This window comes from Elephas maximus, chromosome 1, assembly GCF_024166365.1.
Source record: "Elephas maximus indicus isolate mEleMax1 chromosome 1, mEleMax1 primary haplotype, whole genome shotgun sequence".
In the NCBI taxonomy this organism is placed as follows: Eukaryota; Metazoa; Chordata; class Mammalia; order Proboscidea; family Elephantidae; genus Elephas; species Elephas maximus.
In genome coordinates, this window is record NC_064819.1 from 107,848,407 (window position 1) to 107,876,015 (window position 27,609).

The following is a 27,609-nucleotide window of genomic DNA, read 5'->3' on the forward strand; positions in this document are numbered from 1 at the left end:
ACTGAGGTTCAGAGAAGTTCGAAGTAACTTGCCCCAAGGTCATGCTGCCTTGGAGTAAGGAAAGAAAGGACTTCTACGTGCCCCGAAGTGTTATTATTCTTCAGCGTTGCATGTTTGTTTGGCCTCTCAGTTTTCGTAAACTTTGAGTTAAGAATGAGAGAGTGCAAGGCATGTGACAGCTAGTAAACATGTGGGAGCGTGTACTGCACGTGGCAGTGTATGAGGGACGTCGCACTTGAGCAGAGACCCGGTAGCATGCAAGCGAGCCGGCTTAAACGTGCTCAAACACAAAGGTGCGACGGTAGCGGCGCGCCTGAACACACAGGCCAGCCGAAGCAGAGGGCGGTGCGCACGGCCGCAGAGTCTTTGCGTATGCGCGGGACGAACAGCCCCTTGAGAGGTCTTCCCGCCTTTAGGGGGCGCCAAGCAAGTCTGGCCAGCACCGGTACCCGGCAGCGCGTTCATTTTGTATCCAACAGTGCTCGGGATTTCAAGATCCGGTGGAAAGCTACTTCTTCAGGTTAGAGGTTCCGGATTCCTGGGAGTAGGGAAGCAGGGGCGGCAGGGTGGGTGACCAGAGGCGAGAAATTTGCCAGCTCCGGAAAAAGAAACTTCCTCTCTTTCTGCTCCTTGAGGTAACGCGAGAACGGACGAGGTCTGGCTTCGGGAGGTGTCCCGGCTCCGGAGCGGGGTTGGAGACGCTGCTGCTCAGCGCTGTCAGGGTCCGCTGCCCCCTCCCTCCGCTTTTCCTGGTCTGCGTCCCGCCCCCCAGGCGCCAGCTTCCTACCTGGACCTCACCTTAGGGACCCAGGTCCTTCTCCCTTTTGGTACCGTTTTTCCCCGCCTCACTCACGGCCTTCCCCGCAGGTGAGGCTTCCATGGAGCGGCTCCTGGCCCAGCTGTGCGGCACCAGCTCTGCGCAGCCGCTCCCGCTGTGGGAGGGGGACACCACGGGCCACTGCTTCACCCAGTTGGTGCTCAGCGCCCTGCCCCACGCGCTCCTCGCCGTGTTCAGCGCCTGTCACCTGAGCACCCCGAGGTGGGTAGAGAAGAGCGCAGATGAGTCCAGATGTGCCCTTAGGCCCCACCCGCAACCCACATCTCCCTTGCAGTGTCAAGGGATGTCTCTTGAGTAGATCAAAAATAAAATAATACCTGGGTTTTGCCGCTTACCAGGTGTGTGGCTATTCTTGGGCAAACTACCTATCATCTCTGAGCCTCATATAATTGTTGAGAGGTTTATATCAGATAATGCCTTATAGCTGCTAACCAAAGAGTCAGCAGTTCGAATCCACCAGGTGCTCCTTGGAAACTATATGGGGCAGTTCTACTCTGTCCTATAGGGTCGCTATGAGTCGGAATCGACTTGACGGCACTGGGTTTTTTGGAATGCCTTTAAGCATATAGCCCAGTGCCTGGCACATTTTTTAAAGGCCCTCTGCAGAGTAGAAATCATCAGGATTGTTAATTTTCAGATGCCCAAAAACTGTCATGAGTTGGAAGCAAAATTGGGTGAAAAATGTTTTTAACCAAAAAATGATGACTTGTGTTCAGGTGGTAGTTTCAGTTTCTCACCACTTCCATCCATGAAACCTCAGTGTTTGTTGTTGGGCTAAGAAAAGCATATGTGGACTCAACTGGAGAGGAAGCAGTAGGTAGAAGAAAGAGAAGAGCGCATCAAAACCTTAAGCCTTCGCTAGTTTAGGGTTATAAGGTGTGGGTGCTCAACTCACCTTGATTTTGTATTTAGTTACTATATGGCTAGAAATGGCTAAAGTTAGTCTCACTCTAGCTGCTGAAAAGGCAGGAGGGCAATCTAGTCTCTGCCTTTGGGGGTTCCTACTCTGATGAGGGGTAAGTGTTCCTATAAAGAGGAATTATGGGCTGATAAATCCCTTCCTAGGGCAGGAAAAGCTGTGGATCTTCTTGGTCTGGGAAGAATCTTGATTTGTTTTTTACTCAGAATGAGACCCAGAGGGTCGCTATGAGTCGGAATCGACTCGACGGCACTGGGTTTGGTTTGTTTTTTTTTTTCCAGAATGAGACAGAAGTTCAGAGAGGGTTAGTCAGTTAGCACAGACATCCACAGCCTGCTCGGGGGAGAATCTATTAAAAATTGATGCAGTCCTTTGGGAACTTGTAGTCTCATAAGAAGGCAAGAGAGACCAATATGTAATACATAGATATTGCGTATCTCACTTCACTTATCAGGCTTTCGTGTGCCTCTGAAAAGAGAGAGACTCAGAATCACAGACAAGAAAGGAACTCAAAGGGCTTTGGACCCAAACTCCTCACTGTACTGATGGGGGAAATGAGATGTAGAGAGGGAAGGAGACCTGCCCAGGGTCATGCAGTGGGTTCGTGACCAAGCTGGGGCCAGTGTTCTTGCCCCCAGCAGGCGCAGTGTTTCTTTTTTCTGCCCCCACATTTCAGGAAATACAGTTATTCAATCCCTCCATATAACTGTCATCAGCTTGACTATTAAGGAAACCCAAAGCGTTTTAGTTTGCAACTGAACTTTGTCAGTAACCCAGCCTTGCCAACAAAGAGCACAACAGACCTTCAAGGCAGTCTGATTTTCACTGCTGCAGATGTTTTCCTGCACGTGATTCTTAATGCAGACAAATCACTCTTTTATTTATTTATTATTATTTTGCATGCCCAGATGTAGACTAAACTAAAGAAAAGGTTTGTCTTCAGCTAAAGAGGTCACAAAGATGACCCATACCATCCCCTACCATCATTGTAGAGAGAGGGTAGTCAATATTCTAAGGCCTCATAAAATTTAGGTTATAGTATTACATAGAAGCTGTATGTTAAGTCAAGTTTTTATCCATCTAATAGGAGTCCTGGTGGCACAGTGGTTAAGAGCTCAGGCTGCTAACCAAAAGGTCAGCAGTTCAAATCCACCAGCTGCTCCTTAGAACCCTATGGGGAAGTTCTCCCCTGTTCTGTAGGGTCGCTATGAGTCAGAATTGACTTGACAGCAACGGGTTTTGGTAATAGTGTTTCAGGTAAATTTAAGGGTTATCTTAGGTGGATACTTTTGTGAAAATCATCATCCACTAATGGTTATCTGTATGAAAATTTAGGATTTTTTTTTTCTTTCAAATTAGAGTCTTCATGTTGGGTACAGCCTTAACTCAAAAATTTTAGTGCTTGTGGGGAAAGAATGAATCAGAAATGGTGTGGGTTGATTAGAAAATGTGTTAGATTAACCCCAGAAGACTTCTGGGAGAAAAGGCCTGGGTTACAGGGTCATGTGGGGTAGGGATAAGGTGTGCAAGGCAGGAAAGGGAGTTGATTCCCTCTAGGTAAATGAGCTATTGGAGGTGAGGAGTATACCTGGGCCCTAAGTCAGCCATGATGTACTTCCTTTTCTCTCTTCTCCTTTGTCACCAGGAACCCAGATTACATTCTACCCTGCAGCCCAGGCTGGCGCCTCCGACTCACAGCTTCCTTCCTGCTCTCCATCTTCCCTTTGCTAGACCTCCTTCCAGCTGCCCTGCCACCAGGGGCAGGCCCAGGGCCCATAGAGCTAGAGGTGCTGGCAGCGGGCGTGGCAGCTGTGGCCTGGATCAGCCACAGCTTTGCCCTGTGGGCATTGGCCCGTTCCCCTCACGGCCGCTCCCGGGGGCCCTTGGCCTTGGCTCTGGTTGCCTTCCTGCCAGCTCCAGCCCTGGTGTTAACCCTGCTATGGCACTGCCAGCAAGGCACACTTCGTCCCCCACTTCTTCCAGGGCCCCTCGCCCGCCTATGCCTTCTCATCCTGCAGCTGGCTGTACTCTTGGCCTATGGACTAGGCTGGGCAGCCCCTGGAGGACAGCGGGAACACTGGCCCCAGGAGCTGCTCCTGCCCGAAGAGCAGGAACCTGAGGTGGCTGAAGATGGGGAAAGTTGGCTCTCACGCTTTTCCTATGCCTGGCTGGCACCCCTGATGGCCCGTGGGGCACGTGGAGAGCTCCGGCAGCCCCAGGACATTTGCCACCTCCCCCACAGATTGCATCCAAGCTACCTGGCCCGTATCTTCCAAGCACACTGGCAGGAAGGGGTACAGCTGTGGAGAGCCCTGTATGGGGCCTTTGGACGGTGCTACCTGGCACTTGGACTGCTGAAGCTGGTGGGCACCATGCTGGGTTTTTCAGGTCCTCTGCTCTTATCCCTACTGGTGGGCTTCTTGGAGGAGAGGCAGGAACCTCTAAGCCAGGGCCTGCTCTACACCCTGGGGCTATCCAGCGGGGCTGTGCTGGGTGCTGTGCTGCAGAACCAGTATGGGTATGAGGTACGGAAGGTGACACTTCAGGCACGAGGGGCTGTGCTGGGCATCCTGTACCGAAAGACTTTACAATTGGGGCCCAGCCGCCTTCCTGCTGGGGAAGCCCTGAACTTACTAGGCACAGACTCTGAGCGGCTGCTCAACTTTGCCGGAAGCTTCCATGAAGCCTGGGGCCTACCATTGCAGCTGGGCATCACCCTCTACCTGCTGTACCACCAAGTGGGCGTTGCCTTCGTGGGTGGTCTGGTCCTGGCACTGCTGCTGGTACCTGTCAACAAGGTGATCGCCACACGCATCATGGCCAGCAACCAGACAATGCTACAGCATAAGGATGTTCGAGTCAAGGTGAGAGGGTGCTGAGGGCTCCACAGCAATCTGAAGACCCCACCCAGCATTCGAGTCCCCATGGTCTTCCCACACACACTGCCTGAGGGAGTGAGCACAATGTAGAAGTAAAGTGCTCAGATCTGGGTTCAAATCCTGGCCCTACCACTTACTAGTTTAATCACCTCAGACAAATCATTAACCTTTCCAGGCCTCCATTTCCTCATCTGTAAAGTGAGTATAATAATAGCTTGCCTCATAGGGTTGTTGTGAGGGTCACATGAGATAATGCTTAGCACACTGCCTGTCACAAATTAAGTGCTAAATAAATGTGGTCCCTTAGCAGTTCTAACAGTTCTACAGTTAGCTCATGTGGACCAAAGCAGCAACCCTAGGAGGTTTTTACTGACAGAGCCAGGACCCAAGGTTCCCACCTCTTTGTCTAAGGCGCTGACCACCCCATGACTGTGTGTGAAGAACCTAGGGGAACCCAGCTACTTCTTAGAGGTGGGCTTTTGTGAAGGGAGTAGGTTACTTTCCTGCCTGGGCCAACTCTAGATGTTGAGGGTCTGGCTGAATGAGTTCTGGGTTCTGTAGTGATGTGGGTATTTGCAGTGAGGATGGCAGTCCTGAGGATCTATTCAGCACAGTTATCAACCTCTTACTGGAACAGCTTGGAGTGGTAAATGGGGGGGGGGGAGGGTGTCCCCCTGACCAACCTGTCCCCAAGTGGAGCATCCAAAAAACCAAACCCAACCCAGTGTCGTCGAGTCGATTCCGATTCATAGCGACCCCATAGGATAGAGTAGAACTGCACCATAGAGTTTCCAAGGAGCGCCTGGTGGATTTGAACTGCTGACCCTTTGGTTAGCAGCCGTAGCACTTAATCACTACGCCACCGGGGTTTCCAAATGGAACATACAGTGGGGAAATTAAAGAGGGACTGAGAGGGGATGTAACTCGGGTTGAGAAGAAAGGCTTGAGGGACAGAATTTCCAGAAAGCACTGAAGCAAGAGAAGAAAAATAAGGCTAGGGGAATACAGAGTATCTGGAAGCTTAGAGTAGTCGACATTCTCTGCCAGAAGCCTGGGAAGACTTGACAAAGTAGAAGACATCTGAGCAATATCTCTCCTTCACACTGCTCCTTGTCCCCTGTCCCTAGCTTATGACGGAGCTGCTGAGTGGCATTCGGGTCATCAAGTTCTGTGGGTGGGAGCAGGCACTGGGGACTCGAGTAGAGGCCTGCCGGGCTCGAGAGTTGGGGCGACTACGGGTCATCAAATACCTGGACGCGGCCTGCGTGTACCTGTGGGCTGCCCTGCCGGTTGTCATCTCCATCGTCATCTTCATCACCTATGTCCTCATGGGGCACCAGCTCACTGCCACCAAGGTGAGGACTGGGTTGTGGGGGAGGGGAGAGTCTATGTAAGCCGTGGGAGGGAGGCAGCAGTGAGGAGACTGCAGTGGAGTGGAGAGGTAGGCTCAGGTCCTACTGCGCTGGCTGGGAAAGAGAGCAGGAGGACCCCTGACTGCCTCATGCTTTTCCAACTAAAAGGAAATTCTCTAACGGGAGCTTTTTCTGGGAACTTGAATATATAACCTTCCCTCTGTGAAGGAAGGAGCCCTGGTGGCACAGTGGTTAAAGTGCTCAGTTGCTAACCAACAGGTTGGTGGTTCAAGAAAGATATGGCAGTCTGCTTCCCTAAAGATTTATAGCCTCGGAAACCCTTTGGGGCAGTTCTGTCTGTCCTGTAGGGTTGCTATGAGTCAGAATTGACTTGACAGCAGTGGGTTTGGTTTTGTTTTTTTCTGTGAAGGAATTTCTCTTCCCTAACTTCCAGTCAGGCCCCAGTTTGGGGTTAGGTCTCCTTATCTTCATTCTGATGGCTTTGGAAAAGAATCTATGATCCAGTGCTGGGTCTAGCCAGAGCCAGATAATGTTGCTGCTTAGAAATTCTGAGGAGGCCTCAAAATGAGCTAGGCCTGTGCTCTTATCGAGACGCAACCTGGATTCCTGGAGGAACAGATCTGCAATTTCTAGGATTCTTGGAGTGGCCACCTCTGCCACCTCCAGGCCAAGGACTGACCAGCCATCCCATCAGTTCTGTTGCTGCCCTGTTCATCCCTCTGCAGATGTGTCCATGGGGACATTCATAGAGCAGGCTTTCAGATAGCTCCCTGCCCTGGGCTCTGGGTGATGCCCACACCGCCCCCTTGTACCTCCTTAGGTGTTCACGGCTCTGGCACTGGTGCGCATGCTCATTCTTCCCCTCAACAATTTCCCTTGGGTGATCAATGGGCTCCTGGAGGCCAGAGTGTCCTTGGATCGAATTCAGCGTTTCCTCGACCTTCCAAACCACAACCCTCAGGCTTATTACAACCCAGGTAATGGGAAGCTAGAGGGCTGGACCTGGCACGGAATGAGGAGGGAACTTTAGCCACTTGGGCACTATATATAGATGCTGCCAAGATGAGCCAGAGGCAGCAGAATCCAGACAGAGCAGGTGGCCAGTTCCTGGGGGAGGTCTCTCAGACTAAGACCAAGGCTAAATTAACTCTGAGCAGGTAGATATGAGGCAGGTGAGGCAACGACATGCCCAAACAGGTAGGTAGTGGGTTAAGAGCTCAAGTTGAATGGCCTCTTCTCCGTTCAGACCCCCCCACGAAGCCATCTACAGTACTGGAGCTGCATGGAGCCCTGTTCTCCTGGGACCCAGTTGGAACCAGCCAGGAGACCATCATCAGTCACCTCGAAGTGAAGAAGGTTCGTTGGTCAGAATACCCTGGGAGATTCCCCAGACTAACGGGGGAGATGGGGACTCGGTGACAGATAAACAAGGACTGAACCAATCATAGCTGATGGCCCCGCAGCTCTAATGGTTGTCAGAGGCACCGGAGGGGTTGTGATGGGCAGGCTGCAATCTCAAAGATGATTCCTCACCTCTGAGTCTCCTTCATCCACACAGCTTTTTCAGAGCAGTCGCATCTCTCCCTGGCCTTTAGCCATCCACCCAGAACAGACCCCAGGGCTTCTCCAGCATTGCCCCAGCAGTTCCTTTTAAAAAAGATTTTGCAAGTGGGCGAGATCATCCCGTATAGCCTGGTGAAGAGGAATCACGCCCTGTGACTCACACCTCAGCATAGTCAAAGAAGAACCTGAAAGAAAGCATTCCTGGCAGGCAGGCGGCTCCTGTGCACCCCCAGTCCTGAGTTTTCACTCTCCCCTGACCTTTGGCCAACCCTTGCCTGACAGCTCAACCCAGCTTTCTCCAGTGGCAGCTGAACTGCCTCCACCACATTTGGCTCACATTTCTGGCTTGGGCAGTATGTTTTGTTTTTCCTCTTAGTTCAGGCAAGACAAGGCTGGAATTTTTCAAAAGGAATTTTACTAATGTGTTAGTTGGGGCTTTTTTTGGATATAAGCCATAGAAACCCACTGGAGCTAGCTTAAGCAAACAAGAATTTATAATAAGGATATAGAAATGAGTTTTTGAAGCCAAAGGCCAGAGTGCAGACAGATCTCAGAAACGGCCCAGAACCAGGCCTCAACTCGCACAGCTCTCTCTCTGCCCTCTGTCTGCTTCTCTCCCTGCATTTGCCTCATTCTCTTCTCTCTGTGGGCTCACTCTCCACCGAGCAGAAGACGTGACTGCAGGGAGCCCTCCCACTTACAGGCCGCAGCCAACAGGAGAGAAACTGCCTCCTGGGCTTAATCCCAAATTCCCAGGGAAGGGTCTCACATTGGTTTGGTGCCCACTCATAGAAGGAGCCCTGGTGGCGAAATGGCTAGGCGCTCAGGCTGCTAACCAGAAGGTCGGCAGTTTGAATCCACCTGTTGCTCCTTGGAAACCCTATGGGGCCATTCTACTCTGTCCTATAGGGTCGCTATGAGTCAGAATTGACTTGATGGTGCACAACAACCACATTGATGGGTCAGCCCTGGCTAGCAGCGTGGGGCATCACAGACAGACAGGTTATGGGTTTCTCACCCTGTTTTAGGAAACGGAAAAAAATTTTTTTTTCTTGAGCTGGGAGATATCTCCATGAATATAATGTTACCACTGAAAAATGAAGGCAAAACAGAACATTTTAAACTGCAAATCAGAAATCGAGCACCTGCACGAAGCTCCACTTTTTGCCCTGATGGAAATCTAGCCACAGATGGATTTTGCCAGCCCAGTATCTGGGCTCCAAAGCCTGGAGTCCTTCCCTCCCCTATACCTTTTTTGGGACGTCTGCCCTGAGCTTGCCTTGGGAATTCTTGGGCAGTTTTCCTCCCATTCTCTGCCATGCGGCTCCCCTTCAAAGGCCCTTCACTCATACAAATGGAAACTTGTAGCTGCTCTGAGTGGGGAATAAAACACCCCACTTCTCTAGACCCCACAAGGTATCAGTCCCTGAGACATAGCTCAGCCAGCAGGGTGGAGAATTCTTTCCCTACAGACTAATCGGGCCAAGAGATGAGTAGTCTCAGTGGGATGATTGGCTGCCCAGAGTCTCTGAAGGGAGACAGCTGCCTGCTCTGTCCCCACCCTGTAAGCAGCGGGCATGCACTTCTGTGGCTTCTTTGCAGGGTTTCCTGGTGGGCATCGTGGGAAAGGTGGGCAGCGGGAAGAGCTCGCTGCTGGCTGCCATTGCTGGGGAGCTCCACAGGTAAGCAGCCTCCAGTGCATCCCTGTCCTCAGCTCGGTCATTTAGCAAACCCTTACTGAATCCCTGCTATGTGGCAGACACCTTTTTAGGGGTCAGGAGCGCCAAAAAGAACAAGACATGGTCCCTTTCTTGAAGGAGTTTTCAGTCCAGTAAGGAGAGGCAGAGAAGAAAGTGAATCATCATAATCATTACGCCCCACTATTGTAAGCGCTATAATAGTGAGCAAAGAAATGGAAACATCCGGCGTCAGCTACTCTTTCAGAAAATGGCGCTGTGAATCGAAGGGACCCAGAGCCAAACGTAGGTTTGAGGAAGGGCCTTCTTGTTTTAATGTGAAAATGAGTGCAGTGTGGGGGCCACCCTCTCTTCTGTGCCCCTGAGGATACCCAGATGTGACAGCTGCTCGGTTTATGGGCGCAACTATAGCCAAAAAGTAGTTTCTTTCCTTCGCATTCCTGAATGAGGCTACAGCCTCATTCGGCACCCTCAACCTCACTGCTTCCAATTCAGAGAGCCATGTAACATAAAGGGGGGCTTTAGCACAGTTAAACACTAAACTAGTAGCTGAAAGGTTGGCGGTTCCAACCCACTCAGAGGTGCCTTGGAAGACAGGGCTGGCAGTCTGCTTCCAAAAGATCACAGCCTTGAAAACCCTGTAGAGCAGTTCTACTCTGCATACATGGGGTCACCGTGAGTGGGAATCAACTCAACGGCAACTAACAACAACATGGAGGAGACAGAAGTTTGGGAAGGCTTCCTGGAAGCAGGGCTGGGAGTGGAAGGACCCAATGGGGAACTGGCCTGCCTACTGCTAGCCTGGCTCTCTGCAGGCTGTCTGGGCAGGTGACAGTAGCAGGGCTGTCCAAGGGCTTTGGCCTGGCCACCCAGGAACCCTGGATCCAGTTTGCTACCATCCGAGACAACATCCTCTTTGGGAAGACATTTGATGCCCAGCTGTACAAGAAAGTATTAGAGGCCTGCGCCCTCAACGATGACCTCAGCGTGAGTGCCTAGCCCTGAAACCTCTTTGGCTACCTGTTTCCCTATGTATCAAATCAGAGTTGCTTCTCTGGGGAGGGGTTCCTCTAACTCAGGCATCATTTACCTAGGACTGGCCATCAAGCTTTGGTTCTCCTAGAGTATCCAGCTGCTTGGTCCTCCTTTCCCCATAGGGCCCAGAGAGTTGGTGGTGACTGGGTGTTCCACACAGCACTTGGAAGAGCCCTGAGGCTTTGGGGCGAGGGAAGGGTTCCCTGTGAGGCTTAGCTCTACTTAGGTCTGGGTACTGGTTCCGATTCAGGAGGCTGTCGGGGAAGGATTGGAAGGGCCCAGTCTCACTTGGTTGCAGGTTACCCTGGGGAAGCCTGCTGAGCCAATTAGATTCCCTCCATCCAGAGCACTAAATTTAGAGGGCAAGATATTCCAGATTTCTCCATGACTTCCCCACCCATCTGCCTTCCCCCCTCCAGGACTGTCATCACCACTACCCTGCCCAGGTAAACTTGGAACTGCCTTAGAAAGGAAGACCTTTGAATTTGACCACGGGCCAATCTGTGCCCATTTATCATTTGTCTCTACATCAAGCATGTCCCAAAGCCTACTGGGTACTAGGTACAGTTCTAAGCACTAAGAAAAGAGATGAATTACAAAGCTTTCCCCACAGGGGGCCTACCATCTAGTGGACCACAGGTGTTTCTCTGGGTATGGGGACCCTCTGGGGACTCCTGAAGCCACCAGAAGGGTCGGAGTACATTCCTTCTCTAAAACCTGTGAAAGCTCCCACAATGAATTTGACTGCCACCCTTGCCTTACACAGGGCAGTAAGTGAAGCAGAGTGGCTAAGAACCTGGGCTTCAGTCCCACCCCTTACTAGCCACAGAACCTTGGGCAAGGTAATTTACCTGTCTGAGCCTTGGTCTTCTTGCCTGTAAAAAGGAAATAATACTAACTTTATAAGGTTATTATGGGGAGTGAATGAGATAATGTCTGTGAAGTGCTAAGCACATAGTAAGTGTTTAATAAATGCTGGAATTATGGCTTGTCCCCTATGGCTCACCGACACCAAATTCAAGTCCAGTCTCCTCAAGCTCAAGGTTGTTTTGACTTCCGTGATGTCTTTCCTGCAAAGGGGAGGAAATGAGGTAGAAGGTATTGACTAATACTGTTTGAGGGGGCCTGTTCCCTCAGATCCTGCCTGCTGGAGACCAGACAGAGGTGGGGGAGAAGGGTGTGACCCTCAGCGGGGGGCAGCGGGCCCGGATTGCCCTTGCTCGTGCTGTCTACCAGGTAAGTTAAAGGTGGGGTGAGAGATAGAGGGAGTCAGCAGCCTTGGGAGCTTGGCTGAGAGGGAGGATAGGGATGTTTTCATCAACATCCAGTTTCTTCTTTCCCTCCCCTCTCCATGCTCTTGAGGCATTGCTCCCCTGAGGTATTGGTCCCCTGAGGCATTGGTCCCTTGGCCAGCCCATTGCCCTTGTTGCAGACTCAAGACAGAATTAAAGGCTCGTTAAAAAGCGTTATGTGGCTTGAGGAACTGGGACCCAGCAAAGCTGAGCGCTGGCCCTCAGGCACTGACCTTGGCGGGAGAGAAGTCCACCCTCAGGTCTACTGCTGTAGGTGTAGCTCCCAGAGTTCCTCTCAATTGTTTTCTCTGACCACCTTGAGATCAGCTCCTAGGAGAGTCTCTGGGTTCTGGCTAGAGGACTTGGAGCTTGGTGCCCATGGTGCCCCTACCTTTGCCTAGGAAAAGGAGCTCTATCTCCTTGATGACCCTCTGGCTGCTGTGGATGCAGATGTGGCAAACCACCTGCTGTATAGGTGCATCCTGGGAGTCCTGAGCCACACCACACGGCTGCTCTGCACCCACCGTACTGAGTACCTGGAGAAGGCTGACGTGGTGCTCCTGATGGAGGCCGGACGCCTCGTCCAGGCTGGTAACGTGGCAGCCGGGGCAGGAGGCCAGCTGAGTAGAGGGAGCATCTGCCAAGTGACAGGAAAGAGAGACAGATGGATTGTCAAGTGCAACTCAACCACCCCCTCTATATGTGGCCAGGGCCCGGTCATTTCCTCCTTCCGTATCATGGGAAACCCACTCCACCTTACAGAATTGGAGTGAGGAAATAGGAGAATGGGGGGAAGCAACACATTGGTGAAATGCCAACAGATGTGGGACTTGTAGGCTTTGTGACTAGATGCGCTTAGGAACCTAGAGGCTTGGGATCTCTGAGAATTTGATGACCTTGAAGAAGAGAAAGTGGTCAGGTTTAGAAAAGTCGTTTTGTTAAAAAAAAAAAAAGAAATTCTGAAGGATGATTACCCAGAGGGACACAACAGGCAGAAACAGGAGGAAACCAGGCTCAACCAGAGTGTTAGGAAGTTGGTAAAGCATGAGGAAAAAGCTCTGCAGTAATGAGAGGTGAAGGAGCCCTGGTAGTGCAATGGTTAAGTGCTCAGCTGCTAACTGAAAGGTTGGCACTTTGAACCTACCAGTCACTCCATGGGAGAAAAGACCTGAAAATCTGCTTCCAGAGAGATTTACAGCCTAGGAAACCCTACGGGACAGGTCTACTCTGCCCTATAGTGTCGGTATGAGTCAGAATCGCAACACACAACAACGAGAGGTGACTGGACTGGCCTCACAGGCGCCTGTGACTCTCCTATCAGGAATGAGCATTTGTCCGTGCTGGTTGAACTGCAGATGCAGAGGGGTGAACTTGATGAGTCCTGTTCAGAGTCTGGGGATCCAGGTCAGGGTTCTCCTAGGGTAGGCTGGGGAGGAGGTCCGAAAAGAATGGGAGGTACAATCTGCACAGGTATTTAGAAGGGCATAGTATATACCCATAACAGCCCCCTTCTAGCCTCCCCTTCTACCTTGCAGGACCTCCCTCTGAGATTCTGCCATTGGTACAAACTGCCCCCAAAGCCTGGGCTGAGGATGGACAGACATCTGACTCAGGTATGGCCCAGGGGTGGAAAGAGAACTCGCTCTTCACCACCATGTAGAGAGATGTTTTCTACCAACCTTGCTTATCCCCCTGAAACGCTGAGGTTTTCAACTGTTGTCATGCAAGCTTAATCTCCCCCTGATTCTCGCAGCCATATCCCAGTCAATATGGAACCCCAAGAAACCAAAGGAGGGGCTAGAGGTGGAGGAGAGTACACCTGGCCGCCTGCTACAAGAAGAAAGCAAAAAGGAAGGTGCCGTGGCCTTCCACGTATACAAAGCATACTGGCGGGCTGTGGGCTGGGGCCTGGCCCTAGCCATCCTCTTCTCTCTGCTCCTTATGCAAGGTGGGAGTATACTGTGGAGTCCCGTACCCCTACCCAGCCATCCCCTCAAGATGCCCATCACCCCATCGCTTTGTACTAATCATTCCAAAGCCTAGAGACTCAAAAAGCATGGGTAACAGCTGGGATAAAAGGCATGCCCGCAAGTCAGGGGGAGAGCTCCAGGGGCCAGGAGGATGTACTCTATGGCCATCTCTGATCCGCACCCCCCAGCCTTGCTCCCACTCTGCAAGTTCAATGGCATGCTTTTCCCAGAGCTGAGGGGCGATAGGCCCAGGAAGGAAACGCAGACCAGGGAGAACATGGAAGAGTGACGGCAGGGCAGGGCATGAAGAAGGGTAGGAACCAGAGATGCAGAGGGAGGGGGTGTTTGAGTAGAAGGAAGGAGAGAAGTCTCATATAGCTTCTTCCCTCCCGTCCCTACCCAGCCACACGGAACGCTGCTGACTGGTGGCTCTCCCACTGGATCTCTCAGCTGAAGGCAGCCAAGAATAGCTCCCAGGAGGCGCCAGCCCCCAGCAGCCCAGTTTCTTCAGGGCTCTTCTCTCCCCAGCTGCTCCTCTTCTCTCCCGGAAGCCTCTAGTGAGTGTCTGGGGCTGCCAGGCAGAGAGAGAGTGAGGGGTGGGGGGCTGGTGTTGCAAGGGCTGCATCTCATGGAGGGTGGGGAGAGCTGGCACGGGGAGGAGAAGGGACCCCTGAGTGGCCCTTCTTTTGGTTACCCACAGCCCCTTCCCCACCACCCAGTGCCCCAGTGCTCCCACTGCCCAAAGCTGCCCCCAATGGCTCCTCAGACATCCGTTTCTACCTCACCGTCTATGCGACCATTGCTGGTATCAACTCCCTCTGCACTCTTCTCCGGGCAGTGCTGTTTGCGGCAGGCACTCTCCGGGCAGCTGCCACCCTGCATCGCCGCCTGCTGCATCGAGTTCTTATGGTGAGGGGATGGGAGGGTGAGGAGGGGGGAGCACAGCCCTAGCCCTGTGGGGCGTCCACCTAGCACATGGGCTCCACTGGGGACCCCATCCTACACCTCTCCTCCTAGGGATAAAATAGCCCCTCACAGATGGGTGTAGCACTTGATGACCTCCAAGGCCTGGAGAGGCCCAATCTGAACTGGATTCAAACCCAGTTACTTAAGCCTATAGTTTTCTTATCTGTAAAGTGGGGAGAGTAAGAAAATTTATTTTGTAGCTACTTAGTTTTGGACTTCTGATGGCGAGGGTTGAGTTAATCTTACCCCTCAGTTCATGCAAGGCCCCTTTTATGTTTTATTGTATGTATGTAACCCAGGTTCAATTCCTGAACAATGTGCCTCAAGCCTAGCCACCACCACCTGTCAGTGGAGGCTTGTGTGTTTCTATGATGCTGAACAGGTTTCAGTGGAATTCCCAGACTAAGACAGACTAGGGAGAAAGGCCTGGTGACCTACTTCTGAAAATCAGCCAATGAATCACAACGGTTTGGTTCTGTTGTGCATGGGGCTGCCGTGATTCAGGGCCGACTCAATGGCAGCTAAGAACATGTATGCATGCCTGTATGTGTGTATGTATTTATTTATCCCCTTTTATCTCTATGCTCTATTTCCATTTCTCCTCCCTTGATAAACAAATATTCCGTATGTGTTTTTAATATGTATATTTTGCTTCTGTTTTTATAAAATGCCTGTTTTGTGTGCATGTATTTTTAGTTTATGCAAACAATATTGTACTGGATCTTGTTCTCTTTCATACTGTTTTTATTTAAGGCTGTTTCTAAGATCCGTCCACGTCATTATATGTATATCTAGTCTGTTGCTTCCTCTGTTGACTTATTGTGACGATTAAATTAGTACGTGGAAAGTACTTAGGATAGTATCTGGCACTTAGTAAGTACTCAATTACCCATTATTATTACAAAGCCCTTTGTTGTCCGTTCTCTTACTAGGACCTCAAATACCCTTGTGAGGTAAGTACTAATATTGCCATTCTACAGGTGAGGAAACTGAGGCTCTGAGAGTTTAAGTGACCTGGCCAAGGTCATGCAGTTAGTTCTGTGGAGAGCCAGGCATTAAAGCCAGCATTGTGTGGGCCTTCCCACTGCCTGGCAGGAAGCAGCCACCCACTGTCCTGCCTCTCTGTGAGAGCTGTGGAGGGGCCATCTTCACGCTGTGGTTAATTTCTCATAAGCTGGCACTAGGAGGTTCTTCAGAAAGTCGTTCAATCTAGTCTCCTGCTTAAGACAGGACTGTACCCAAAGTCAAGGCAGAAAGTGGAGAAATGGGAAAGGCAAAGCAAGGGAAAGGGGTGTTTTTGAGACTATACCTCCCACTAGTAGTCCTAATAATGAAGCAATTATTGAGCACTTCCCCATGCCAGGCAGACTGTGCTAAGCACTTGGCTGCTATATCCATGGCCATTAATCCTTCCAACTACCCTGTGAGGTGAGGTTCCATTAAACAGGAGCCTCTGGAAGATGAAGCCCCATGCCTGGGGTCTCACATCTAGTAAGTGACAAAGCTGGAATTCAAACTGCTGTCTGACTCTGTAGCCTGAGCCCTTAACCCATGAGACAATACTGAGTGTGACTGCTGCCCTCACCAGCTCTGTCCAGCCACCAGCAATTAGGATGTCCCTACTGACACCTAACTAAATCTCATTCACTAGCCTGGAAGTCCCCCACCTTCTAGAGAGAGATGAGCCCTCTGCCCTTGAAAGGGTAGTAGGTATGCCTGCCACAGAGGTGGAGAAATGGCTTAGCATGACCTTCTATGGTCACCACTGACCAGTGGGTTGGGAGAGTCTATTCTTCCTCCAAGCTCCTCCAGTCTTTCCCCTCTGCCCCCAAACCCTGGGGACAGTTTACCCCTTTCCTGTTCTCTGCCTTGGGCCTTCCTCCCCACCCCACCTCCCCCCAGGGCTGCCCACCAACCCCGTTTCTGCCAGTCCCTGCTCTTGCCCAACTACATCCCCTCTCCCAGGCACCAGTGACCTTCTTTGACTCTACACCCACGGGCCGGATCCTAAACCGCTTCTCCTCTGACGTGGCCTGCACGGATGACAGCCTGCCCTTCATCCTCAACATCCTCCTGGCCAATGCAGCAGGCTTGTTGGGCCTCCTGGCTGTGCTGAGCTCTGGCCTGCCCTGGCTGCTGCTGCTGCTGCCACCTTTGAGCATCATCTACTACCGCGTGCAGCGCCACTACAGGGCCTCCTCACGGGAATTGCGGCGCCTGGGCAGCCTCACCCTGTCCCCACTCTATACCCACCTGGCTGACACCTTGGCTGGCCTCCCTGTGCTCCGGGCCTCCGGGGCCACCTACAGGTGTGTGAGGTCTGCCTTTCCCAACCAGACCCAGGGAAATGGGTGCTGGGAGAAGGGGAGATGAGGGCATGTGTGGTAGGGGGCGTAGAGACCTTGGGGGAGAAGGGAAGGTTTGAGAACACTAGATGAAAGAGGAAGGGAAAAAGGCCAGAAAGAAGGTATAGTGAGGCAGAGCAGACCCCACTACAGAACAGTGTGTTGGTATCTCTGTATCTCTGAGGGAGGCCTGGGGGTGGGTAGAGCAGCTCCCAAGATGTTCTGTAGTGGGGTCTGGATGGGAGGAGTCTGGATGGGCCAGTGGAACAATGGAGTAGCCTTAGTCCCCTCTTGGCCTCCCCAGATTTGAGGAGGAGAACCAGCGACTCCTAGAGCTAAACCAGAGGTGCCAGTTTGCCACGAGTGCCACGATGCAGTGGCTGGACATTCGGCTACAGCTCATGGGGGCTGCAGTGATCAGTGCCATCGCAGGCATCGCCCTAGTGCAGCATCAGCAGGGCCTCGCCAACCCAGGTGCCCCCCCAGACCCTTCCCCTCACCTCAGAAGCAAGTTACCCCAAACCCCACCCCAAACCTCTCCCTGCACTGCCTCCCCGCCCCCAACATCATCCCCTCCTATCCAAGGCTTCCTGTGAGGGTGCTTTGTAATTAACATCATCATCATCCATCATCATTTTCGAGGTGAGGAAATTTGGTCTCAAGGATTGACTTGTCCCAGGTGGTGGTGGATCTGGCACCACCCTGCATCCCTGCCACTCTAGCCCTGGCTCACCCATCATTCCTCATTGCTTCTGCTGGCCCACTCCACTCCCGTGCATCTAGCCCTCTGTGGTCCCGGCCAAGATCCTTTCATCTTCCTGCTTCTCTGCTGGCTTCCTTTAAGTGCCCACCATCCACAAGCTTGTAATCCTCCCATCTGCCCCAACCACTCCCCCTGCACACACAGAAATACACCAGTGTCCAAGCTCCCCTAGCAGTTCGTGTTCCTCTGTCCCAGGGCTGGTGGGCCTGTCGCTGTCTTACGCCCTGTCCTTGACGGGCCTGCTGTCAGGCCTGGTGAGCAGCTTCACCCAGACAGAAGCTATGCTGGTGAGCGTGGAGCGGCTGGAGGAGTACTCCTGTGACCTGCCCCAGGAGCCCCAGGGCCACCCACTACAGGTGGGCCGGTACCCCTGCCCCAGACCTACCTCAAGCCAGAGCTCTGGAACCCTGAAGGGCTCCCTGAGTCCCTCCCTTAGTTCCTTTCCTTTCTCTTCCCTCCATCTTTTTCACATGGCCTTCACCATTCTTTATTGTTCCTCATTTTGTATCCATTTTCCCCATCTTTCCCACACTGTCACTCACTTCCCCCACCTCTGACACCATCCACTTCCTGTTATTCTCCCCTCCTTCCGCCCTCTGCCCCCCCTTCTCCCCATCACTCCTCCCTCTCTCACCTGTCTCCCTCCATCTTCCACCCACCGACCCCACTAGCCGGGCATCGGCTGGCTGACCCAGGGGAGTGTGGAGTTCCAGGACGTGGTGTTGGCGTACCGGCCAGGGCTGCCAAATGCCCTGGACAAGGTGACCTTCTGCGTGCAACCTGGAGAGAAGTTGGGCATCGTGGGCCGCACAGGCTCCGGCAAGTCCTCCCTGTTGTTGGTGCTCTTCCGGCTGCTGGAGCCCAGTGCAGGGCGAGTGCTGCTGGATGGTGTGGACACCAGCCAGCTGGAGCTGGCAGAGCTCAGGTCTGGGGGAGGAGGGATGAGGTGCAGGGCAGGGAAGAGGGGAACTGGAGCTGCTGCACATAGAGGAGGGCCCAGCTAGCAAGGCATAAGCTCAGGGCCACCAGGGTTGATCAGGGGGTGAGAGGGAGGATGAGATAAGCAGGTGAGGACGGTATTCTCTTAGGGCTAAGGGCCACATTCATAGGTGTGGGCCTCAAGGCCTTCCTCAGCCTGACCTAGGCCCACCCTTCTAGCTTCATCTTTCTTATATACCCGCCTCATTCATCCTCCACATTAGACCAGCCAGTCACTGCCTCCAAGAGCCTCAACAGTGTGTCCCAAGATACTGATTCTCTTAGCCCTCAGGCTTGGCAGGCAGTGCTTAGGACAGCTTGAGACCTGGGCCAGCTGCCTCTGGCAACAAGTGGCCTCTTCTGGGGCTATATACCCGACCCCCAGGTGAACCTAGTATCATTTACTCTGAGTTCCATGACATAGAAAAGGTAGGGAAACTCTCCTAAAGCCCTGTGCACATTATATTCCCCAGGCCCTGCTCTTCCTCTCCTTGTCTTCTCTTCTAAGCTGTGGTGACCTTGCCATATAGCTCTACCATATAGCTCCTCAGGATCCAAGTCAACCTGGAAGCATCTCTAATTACTCAGTCTCTCTGACCATTCTTTGCCCAACCACTGCTGTCCCTGGAGTCAGTGCCACACAGTTCACCCATTCTTTTTCTCATACCTCAGTGAACTGTCAGCTCCATAAGGACAGAATCTAGGCCTTTCAATTTTTGGTCTGGCCCATAGCTCCAGCATGGTTCTAGGTACGTGACCGACTAGTCATTTATCTGATTGGGCTGGGGTGGACAGCAGAGTGGGGCACATTCAGGTCTTATCTCCTAGCTTGTCTGGAGGTGCTGGGAACAGATTACTCACATCTCCAGCCTGGGTCCCATGCCCTGTCCCCTGCTTGTCCCAGGTCCCAGCTGGCCATCATCCCCCAGGAGCCCTTTTTGTTCAGTGGAACTGTTCGGGAAAACCTGGACCCCCAGGGCCTGCATGAGGACAGAGCCCTATGGCAGGCTCTGGAGCAGTGCTACCTGAGCGAAGTGATTGTATCCACAGGTGAGTGGTAGGCCCTGCCCTGCAGGGTGGCAGGAGGAATGGGGGTTGGGCTTGGGGCTGGTCCTAAAGGGGAGGGGGCTCTGTGAGCAGGGAGACAGTGGGAAGAGGCCTAGGACTTTGGGGTGAAGACACTCTGCCTTGCAGGTGGTCTGGATGGTGAGCTGGGCGACGGGGGCCGGAGTTTGTCACTGGGGCAGAGGCAACTGCTATGCCTAGCCCGGGCTCTCCTCACAGATGCCAAGGTAAGGCAAGAGGAAGGGACATTCAAAAGGCCAGGAAGGAGGCAGAGGACATGCAGGGGGTGAGGAGGTTGGCTTGGGAAAGGTTTCCAGGACCAAGTTAGACAAGATTCAGAGTCCTGGGTTTCCTTTACTTTTTAGAGCTGGAGGTGGGGACCTGTACAGTGGGCTGGGCTAGGAGGTGGGGCTAGTGCCTGGGTAGGAGCCAAGGCTAACCCTCTCCTCTCTCCTCCTCCCGCACCCCCTCCACCTGTTCCAGGTCCTGTGTATTGATGAGGCCACAGCAAGTGTTGACCAGAAAACAGACCAGCTGCTCCAGCAGACCATCCGCAAACGCTTTGCCAGCAAGACAGTGCTGACCATCGCCCACAGGTGTGCAAGTGTCCACAATGACAGTCTAATCAGGGGCTCTGGTGGCATGGACCCAGAGCTTCCATTCTTTTCAGGGACCTTGGCTCCCCTTTCCCCCCCGAATGTCAGCTCCTCATCCTCTAAACCTGGCCTCTATAAAGGGCCTCTAGAATCACAGACCTGGGCCCTTTATAGCATACTATCTGAAGGAACCGTGCTTCCATAAGGGGGCTCTCCCCTCGAGGGCACTGTCCCCCACCCCCCATACTAACCACCTTCTCCCACACAGGCTCAACACGATCCTAAACTCGGACCGGGTCTTGGTGCTACAGGCGGGGAGGGTCATGGAGCTGGACTCCCCTGCTGCCCTGCGCAACCAGCCCCATTCGCTGTTCCAGCAGCTGCTACAGAGCAGCCAGCAGAGAGCCCACACCTCTGCCTGAGGGCCTGGACCTCATCCTACAGCCTTCTCCATCATACTGCCCCCTCCTTCTGTTCCAGCTGCTGGGCCAGCACAGAGATGGTGACCCTTTATTTACATTCTCCTCTGAGGCTCTACCTCTACCTCATCTCCCCCAGAGGCCGGAAAGGGTACCTGGGCTCCTCTCCAGAAGCCACTCCTCCCTGGTGGGCAGAATCCAGAGGCTTCCCCAGAACCCAGGCCTTTGCACCAGCCCTCTTGCATCTGGGACTCCAGGCAGGTGTTTCTGGGTTAGGAGCCCACTTGCATTTTCATAGTTTTATTTGATAAAATGCCCATCTTACATTCTGTATATTAAAAAAATAATATTTCTGATGTGAGGCTGAGGTTCCTCAGTGTGTATACCCCAGTGAGGGGTGATGAGAAAGGACACTGCAGTCTGAGGTGTGCAGCAGGTAAAGAAGGGGGCCAAAAAGCCCCCCCATATCCATCACAGTGCTGTAGTCTTTCCGGGCTCACCGGGCAAGTCAGGTGGCAGGGGAAGCCCAGCTGGCAGCATGCTAACCTGACACTCCTGGTCCTGGCGTGCTGGGGCATAGTGTGGAATGGGGTAGCAACAGGGTCCAGGGGGGCGGACACCCCGGCGCCAGGCCCTCAGGGTCAGCAATCCAGTGGCCAGGACCAGGGCAGCAGTGAGAGCCCCAAATACCACCACGGCCACCAGGCTAGACTCCGCCAGCGCCGCCTCTTGTCTCCGCACCACCTCCTTCACGGAGATCCGAAGTAAACCGGCCCCTGCACTATGGGGAACTGGCCCCGTGGTGGGTACCACCACAGCTGAGGTGGGACCCAGGGGAAGGTCCGCCGTGGTGAAAGGGTCTGGGACTGGTAAGACAAGCTCACAAGTCTTGCCGCCATAGCCACTGGGGCAGAGACAGTCAAAGTCATGGACACGGTCCCGACAGCGGGCCCCTCTCTGGCATGGGTGGCTGGCACAATCATCCAGGTTGATGGTGCAGAAGCGTCCAGCAAAGCCCTCAGGACAGAGGCAGGAGAAGCGGTTTATGCCATCAAGGCAGGTGGCGCCGTTTGCACAAGGCCTCATCAGGCAGTCATCAACATTCACCTCACAGCGGGCACCAACAAATCCTGCCAAGCAGCGGCATGTGAAGTTCAGGGCAAAGCCCTGGTTGTCCTGGCACTGCCCGCCATTCTGGCATGGGGAGCTAGAGCGAGGGTGGGAGAGGGTATGGAGACCAACTTACTGATACTTGCAGGGTAGCCTCCATTAGCATCCTGACCACTACCATCCCCCTCCCCACCTTTTAGCTATGTCACTTTGGGCCAGCCTCTCTGAGCCTCAAACACCTCATTTTTAAAATGGGAATAAAAATAGCATCCGGCTACCAAGTTGTAAGGGTCAAATGAGATAATCCAATGTAAAGCATTTAGCACAGGGCTTGGCCTAAAGGCTCAGGATAAGTGTGCTATTATTATCCTCACAGGCTCTCAGGCCTGGAGGGGAAATGAGGGCAACCAGTCCAGCCCCTACTTGCCAGTTTCCTCTTCCATACAATGAGGCATAAGACTGCATTTGTGGGAGAATGAGGGGTGTCCTAGCCCCTCAACTCCTCCACGCCCACCTTCCCCAACCAGAGTAGTGGCACATTTATCTGTGTACACCTCCAACTCTATAGTTATTATTTATTTTTTTTAAATAGCTCTGAAGCTAAAAAAGAAAAACACCCTAGACACTGACATGCTGGGCTTTTTTCCTAGGGTGCCTCCATGTGAGTCTTCTGCCCCTCAGCACCAATAACCTCACCACACCTGCTCAACAGTTCTGTCTCCTCCCTCATCACCTGTGTCACCAGATTCTGATCTAACCCCCAGTTCACCCCTGGGCCCAGCACTCACCCTGCCTGCTCACAGGGCCCAGCCTTGCGCTCACAGTCGTGCCCGTGGAAACCTGGTGGGCACACACAGTGGTACTCACCGCCCCCGTCATACATGCACTGGCCTCCGTTCTGGCAGGGGGACTGTGTGGTACAGATGTGCTCATCTGGAGAGGAGACAGGGAAGGCTCTGGGCTAGCCTTTCATATCTGGTCCCCACACCTCCCAGGCCCCACTCAACCAGGCTTTCAGGCCAAAGGCTCTGTGGGTGTGGCTTGAACTACAAACCCACTAGACCAGACTTTCACAGAGGAAATATAACCCCCACCAAATTTGGAGTCAGGAGATACCTAGCCCTGGCTCTATCAGTGTGTCTCAAAGTGACTTTGAGATACCTCTTTTGTGGCCCTCAGTTTTCTTATCTGTGAAATGAGTATAATTTTAAGCAGCTGCCTTGCCAACCTCACGGGACTATGTCGAGGATCCACTCAGATGATAGATATGTGTAAAATCGACACAACAAAATACCATGTATTTGAGAGTTTGAGCAGGACACCATAGGTGCTCAATAAATAGGGATGGGTTTTCTCTCAAGGTACAAAGCTACCAACAGCTACCCCTTTGTCCCCCTACCTTTGTCACAGAACTTCCCCGCCCAGCCACTGTGGCAGATGCACTGCCAGGGCTGGTGGCAGGTTCCGTGCTGGCAGCCAGGCATCCTCACACAGCGCTCGCAGTGCAGCCCCTCCCAGCCCGGGTCACACCTGGTGAGGAGAAACACAGGGTCAGGGCTCTGAGTAAGGAGATGTGAGGAAATGAAGGAGGCAGGACCAGAACAGAAAATAGGAGGACATATATCAGCCTGAGCCCTGGTGACAATGGTTAAGTGTTTGGCTGCTAACCAAAGGGGTGGTAGTTCAAACTCACCCAGCAGCTCCATGGGAGAAAAGACCTACTCTCGTAAAGATGACAGCCTAGGAAACCCTACAGGGCAGTTTTATTCTGTCATATAGGGACACTATGAGTTGGAATCAACTCAATGGCACACAAGAAGAAGGCAAAGGAAAGGAGCCCTGGTGGTGCAACAGTTAAGTACTCAGTTGCTAACAGAAAGTTTGATAGTTCAAACCCATCCAGCAGCTCTGGGGAAGAAAAACCTGGAGACCTGCTCCCGTAAAGATCACAGCCTAGGAAATCCTAAGGGGCAGTTCTACTCCGTCATATGGGAGTTGAAATCAACTCAATGGCACCCATCAACAACAAGGGAAGGTCTGTCCTAGGTAGGTGCAGGGCTGTAGCAGGGTCACAGGACACATTAAAGTCCTGGTTCTGCACTTCGTCTAACCTTTCTGAGCCTCAGTTTTCTCATCTGTAAATTGGGGATATACCCCTCATAGGGTGTAATAAGGAAGAAATTAACTAAGATGATGTCTGTAAATGTCTCCAGGACCACTCCTGGCATGTCTGAGGTACTCACAACATTTTTTAAAAAGTGACCTTGAAAGGTCACCAGGCCCATCTTCCTACCTCTGACTCTAGGGCAAATGGCTGACCTATTCTTATAAAAACCCCTCCAAGGATGGAGATTCCCAAACACCCTAGCCCTTTGAGCAACCTGCCACATCCGCTTATTTCCTTATGTCCAGACACACTTTCCTCCTGCTACAGAACATGCTCAACCCCCACCCTAGGGAGTCAATTAGTCAAATTCATCAAGGAAGATCCTCTTTTATTACTTGTACTTCTCCCCAGCAACTCTCGCTGCAGCCTTTCTTTCCCAGGCTGAACCATTTCTTCTCTTTATTTCTTTTCCCCTTTCCTCATAGCTCACATCCCCACACTCCCACCCTGTCTTTTCCATACTTGGATAGTAAAGCCCTGATATCTTGAGGAGGAATGTTTTCAAATCCCTGGATCAGACTTGGGAGAGTAAAGAAGAGGGGAGATATAAGCTGGAAGAGGCAAAAGAGAGGCAAAGCAAAGGAAAACTTGGTGTGAAGGTCCTAATGGGTCTTCCCTGTGCCATAAGTGGTGATGGGGAATTAACAATAGGGTCTTAACCCTCAGACACACTCTCCTGGGGGTTGACCTGGTTGTGGGTGTGCAGAGCTGGGAAATGAGTCCCGTACCCATACATGGGGAGCAAAGGGTTCCGAGGGACGTGTTCCTTACCTGCAGGAGCCGTCAGGCGCGCAGCAGCCGTGGGCCAGATCACAGTGGGAGCTGCAGTCATCCGCTGGAAGAGATTGATGTTATAGGGGTGAGCCCGGGGTCAGCGTTCGGGTCGCAGGACTGGTGAAAGGATGTGGGGTCCCAGTAATGGGGCGGCTCAGCTCCGGGGCAGGGCAGCACACAGACCCATCCCGTTCTGAAATGGTGACCTGGTTCTCGCCTGCCCCGCGGGTCGGAGCGGCTGCAGTGCCGTATCTGGCCGGCAGAGGTCAACGTGCAAGCAAGGGATGGCGGGAGAGGGCCGCGGCCAGAGCCCGGGGGCGCGCTCACCTCGGGCAGGCTGACCGGGTGGCCCCAGGATGCACAACAGGCACACGAGATGTAGGCAGCGGCAGCCGCTGGGCATGGTCAGTGCCGGCCCCAGGAGGGACTGACGGATGGATGGCCGGACGTGCGGACACCTGTGGGATGGGACCGGCTGGGAGGCGGCCGGACGCGGAGATAGCGGCACGGATATGGGTTCCGAGTGACCCGAGCCGACTGGGGAGGACAGGCGTCCCGACAGGAGGAGGGGATGGAGGTAGCAGGAGGGAGGGGGCGGGAAAGGATTGGAGACAGGAACCAGAGAGCGAGGTCTGTGGGGAGGGGCCGAAAGAGGGACAGCGCGGAGAGAGGCGAGGGTGCGGGAAGGGCAAGGAGTGGGGGCGCAGTCGGGGACTACGAGGCCCGAGGGGATGAGGACAGCGCCGAGAGGCGGCCTAGAGCACCGCGGGGACGGTGGGACTAGAGGGAGGGGCCGTTCCCAGCGGGGAGCAGTCTCTGTCCCCCACCCCAAAGGCCCCCCAGGACTCGTTCCTACGTCCCCTTCCCATCTGCGCCGCGCTCGGCTCTCAGCGGCGCAGGGCCAGGAGTTCCCACAGCGCCCCGGCCCCGTGCGCTCCTGCCTTCCGTGTCCTCACCTCGGGCTAGGAGGCGGCGCGCCTGGGGCGCAGTGCGAGGCCGGATCCGACGCGCTCTGCAGAGGTACCGGACAGGGGCAGGGGCGCGGGGCTGCCCCTAGCTGGCCGCGGGGCCAGGCGCCGAGGCGGCTGCCATGCCAGCACAGCGCTCGGAAATCTGGGGCTCGAGGCGACCCCGAGCGGCGGCGGCAGCGGTGGCTCCTCACGCGCGCTCAGACCTCCTGCCAGGGGCGGCGTGTGCCGGCGGAGCCCGCCTCCCCCGGAGCCAACCGCCGGCCCGCCCCCCGCCAGCCGCGTCGGGTGCCTCCCTCCAGTCCCCCGGCCCCGCGACGCACGCGCGCACCTCGCCCGGGGGCGCTCGCAGCTTGCTGCGGCTTATCGGTGATGCCCGGGCCCCCAGCCTACGCTGCCCGGCACAGCCAACCAACCTCTCCGAACCTCGCTTTCTTCAACCACGGGAGGAAATTCTGGGAGGAAATTGTCAAGTGCCGGCCAAACGAGCGCGGCCCTGTGATTCTCGGATTTCGCATGCCCGCTGTTGTCACCCGCGCCCCTCATCCCACGCCCCACCTCCGCTCTCACCGTCCGATTCCCATCACACTTCTCATCTATATCCCTTGCACACTCAGAGCACACTTGCCGCTCCCTGCCCTCCTCCTCTCACCAGCCCACGCCTCGCCTGCTTGTAAAGCCTTCATCATGGCTTCATCTGTCTGCTCCTCGCGTCCTCCGCTTCTTTCCCTCCTCTTTGCCATCCCCAGCCTTCCAGGATCGACCCTTGGCTATCTAAATGCCCAGCCTGCTCCGTACCCCCATACCTCCGTCCTTTGTCAAGTCCATCTTTCCGACTCTAGCCCTTTCCACAACCGCTACGGGAAAGCCTCCCTGAACAGGGAACGCCCTCTGACTCTGTAAACGTGCCCCCAAGTTCCCACTTCTGTACCCCCATCACATCCTGTTCTTGGCCACAGGCTAGTCCTCAGTTGCTCATACCCGGAGCTCAGACTGGGGGAGTTGGGATGGGTGGGGGAGTAGTAGCCCCACGAAGCTAATGGTTCAGAGAAATCTGTGCAAGACGAGGACTGGGAAACATGGTTTCTTGCTTGAGCAGGACAAAAGAGCAGATGTCTTACGCACCTGAGATGCGAGAGCCAATATGCATCTCTGCTCCTTCAGATCAAGATTTCACCATCTTTAAGTTTAAAACGGAAACCTTGGTGGCGAAGTGGTTAAGAGCCACGGTTGCTAACGTAAAGGTCGGCAGTTTGAACCCACCAGGCGCTGCTTGGAAACCGTATCAGGCAGTTCTACTCTGTCCTATAAGGTCACTATGAGTCGGAATCAACTCGACAGCAATGGTTTTTTTTTTTTTTTTTTTTTACGGCTAAGTTTAAAACATTAGAAGGAGGAGTCGGTACCTCATGGGAGGAGCTTCCCACAGAACACCTTGGCTAATTCTTCCTGCAGCCTCCATTGCCCATAACACCCATACCCACACCAGCTCTCCAGCCAGCCTCCCCTCAACTCTGATCACTTCTCTGAAGACTTAATTTGAATAATGCCATCTGACTATTTATTTTGTTTTAATTTTTTTTTACAGTGAAAAATTGCAAACAACCTGTAATGTCCAAAATGACTGTAGGTTAAATACTAGCTTATGGCATGTCAACATTAGGCAGCTATTAAAAAGTCACCTCTTTGAAGACTAAGGTGTCAAAAAAGCTATGGTAAGTGGGGAAAAAAGAAACAAAGCAGAACCTACCTCAGTATTGGCAGTGATTTCCGTGGATGATGGAATTACAGGTTCTTTCTTTCTTATTGATACTTTTCAGCATTTCCACCTTTTTCAATGAACATGTACAACTTTTATTGTTATTATTAAAAAGAAATTCAATAACATTAAA

At 53.3% G+C, this 27,609-nt stretch overlaps 2 protein-coding genes across 7 annotated transcripts; one reads left to right on the forward strand and one right to left on the reverse strand.

Moving 5' to 3' along the window:
• The first annotated feature begins 389 nt into the window (after positions 1-389).
• On the forward strand, positions 390-21,031 carry ABCC10 (ATP binding cassette subfamily C member 10). Of its 4 annotated transcripts, none has more exons than XM_049892677.1 (22): positions 390-520; positions 868-1,039; positions 3,403-4,621; positions 5,764-5,991; positions 6,830-6,986; positions 7,256-7,365; positions 9,175-9,254; positions 10,085-10,256; positions 11,442-11,540; positions 11,998-12,187; positions 13,132-13,209; positions 13,350-13,451; positions 13,970-14,123; positions 14,286-14,475; positions 16,498-16,841; positions 17,182-17,351; positions 17,836-17,996; positions 18,312-18,565; positions 19,523-19,668; positions 19,813-19,910; positions 20,167-20,279; positions 20,548-21,031. In XM_049892677.1, the coding sequence occupies exons 2-22, from the start codon at positions 879-881 to the stop codon at positions 20,699-20,701; spliced, it is 4,380 nt and encodes a 1,459-aa protein (XP_049748634.1). In that variant the 5' UTR covers positions 390-520; positions 868-878; the 3' UTR covers positions 20,702-21,031. The 4 variants fall into 4 exon arrangements, with proteins under 4 accessions (XP_049748634.1, XP_049748623.1, XP_049748643.1 ...); XM_049892666.1 differs by having other exon boundaries at positions 391-520; positions 13,350-13,544; XM_049892686.1 differs by lacking the exon at positions 390-520 and adding an exon at positions 547-635 and having other exon boundaries at positions 13,350-13,544; positions 20,548-21,030.
• On the reverse strand, positions 20,960-26,106 carry DLK2 (delta like non-canonical Notch ligand 2). Of its 3 annotated transcripts, none has more exons than XM_049892976.1 (6): positions 25,706-26,106; positions 25,077-25,207; positions 24,747-24,810; positions 23,208-23,338; positions 22,597-22,741; positions 20,960-21,905 (listed from the first exon to the last, which is right to left on the reverse strand). In XM_049892976.1, the coding sequence occupies exons 2-6, from the start codon at positions 25,150-25,152 to the stop codon at positions 21,170-21,172; spliced, it is 1,152 nt and encodes a 383-aa protein (XP_049748933.1). In that variant the 5' UTR covers positions 25,153-25,207; positions 25,706-26,106; the 3' UTR covers positions 20,960-21,169. The 3 variants fall into 3 exon arrangements, with proteins under 3 accessions (XP_049748933.1, XP_049748925.1, XP_049748943.1); XM_049892968.1 differs by having other exon boundaries at positions 25,077-25,224; XM_049892986.1 differs by lacking the exon at positions 25,706-26,106 and having other exon boundaries at positions 25,077-25,601.
• Between the last annotated feature and the right edge of the window lie 1,503 nt (positions 26,107-27,609).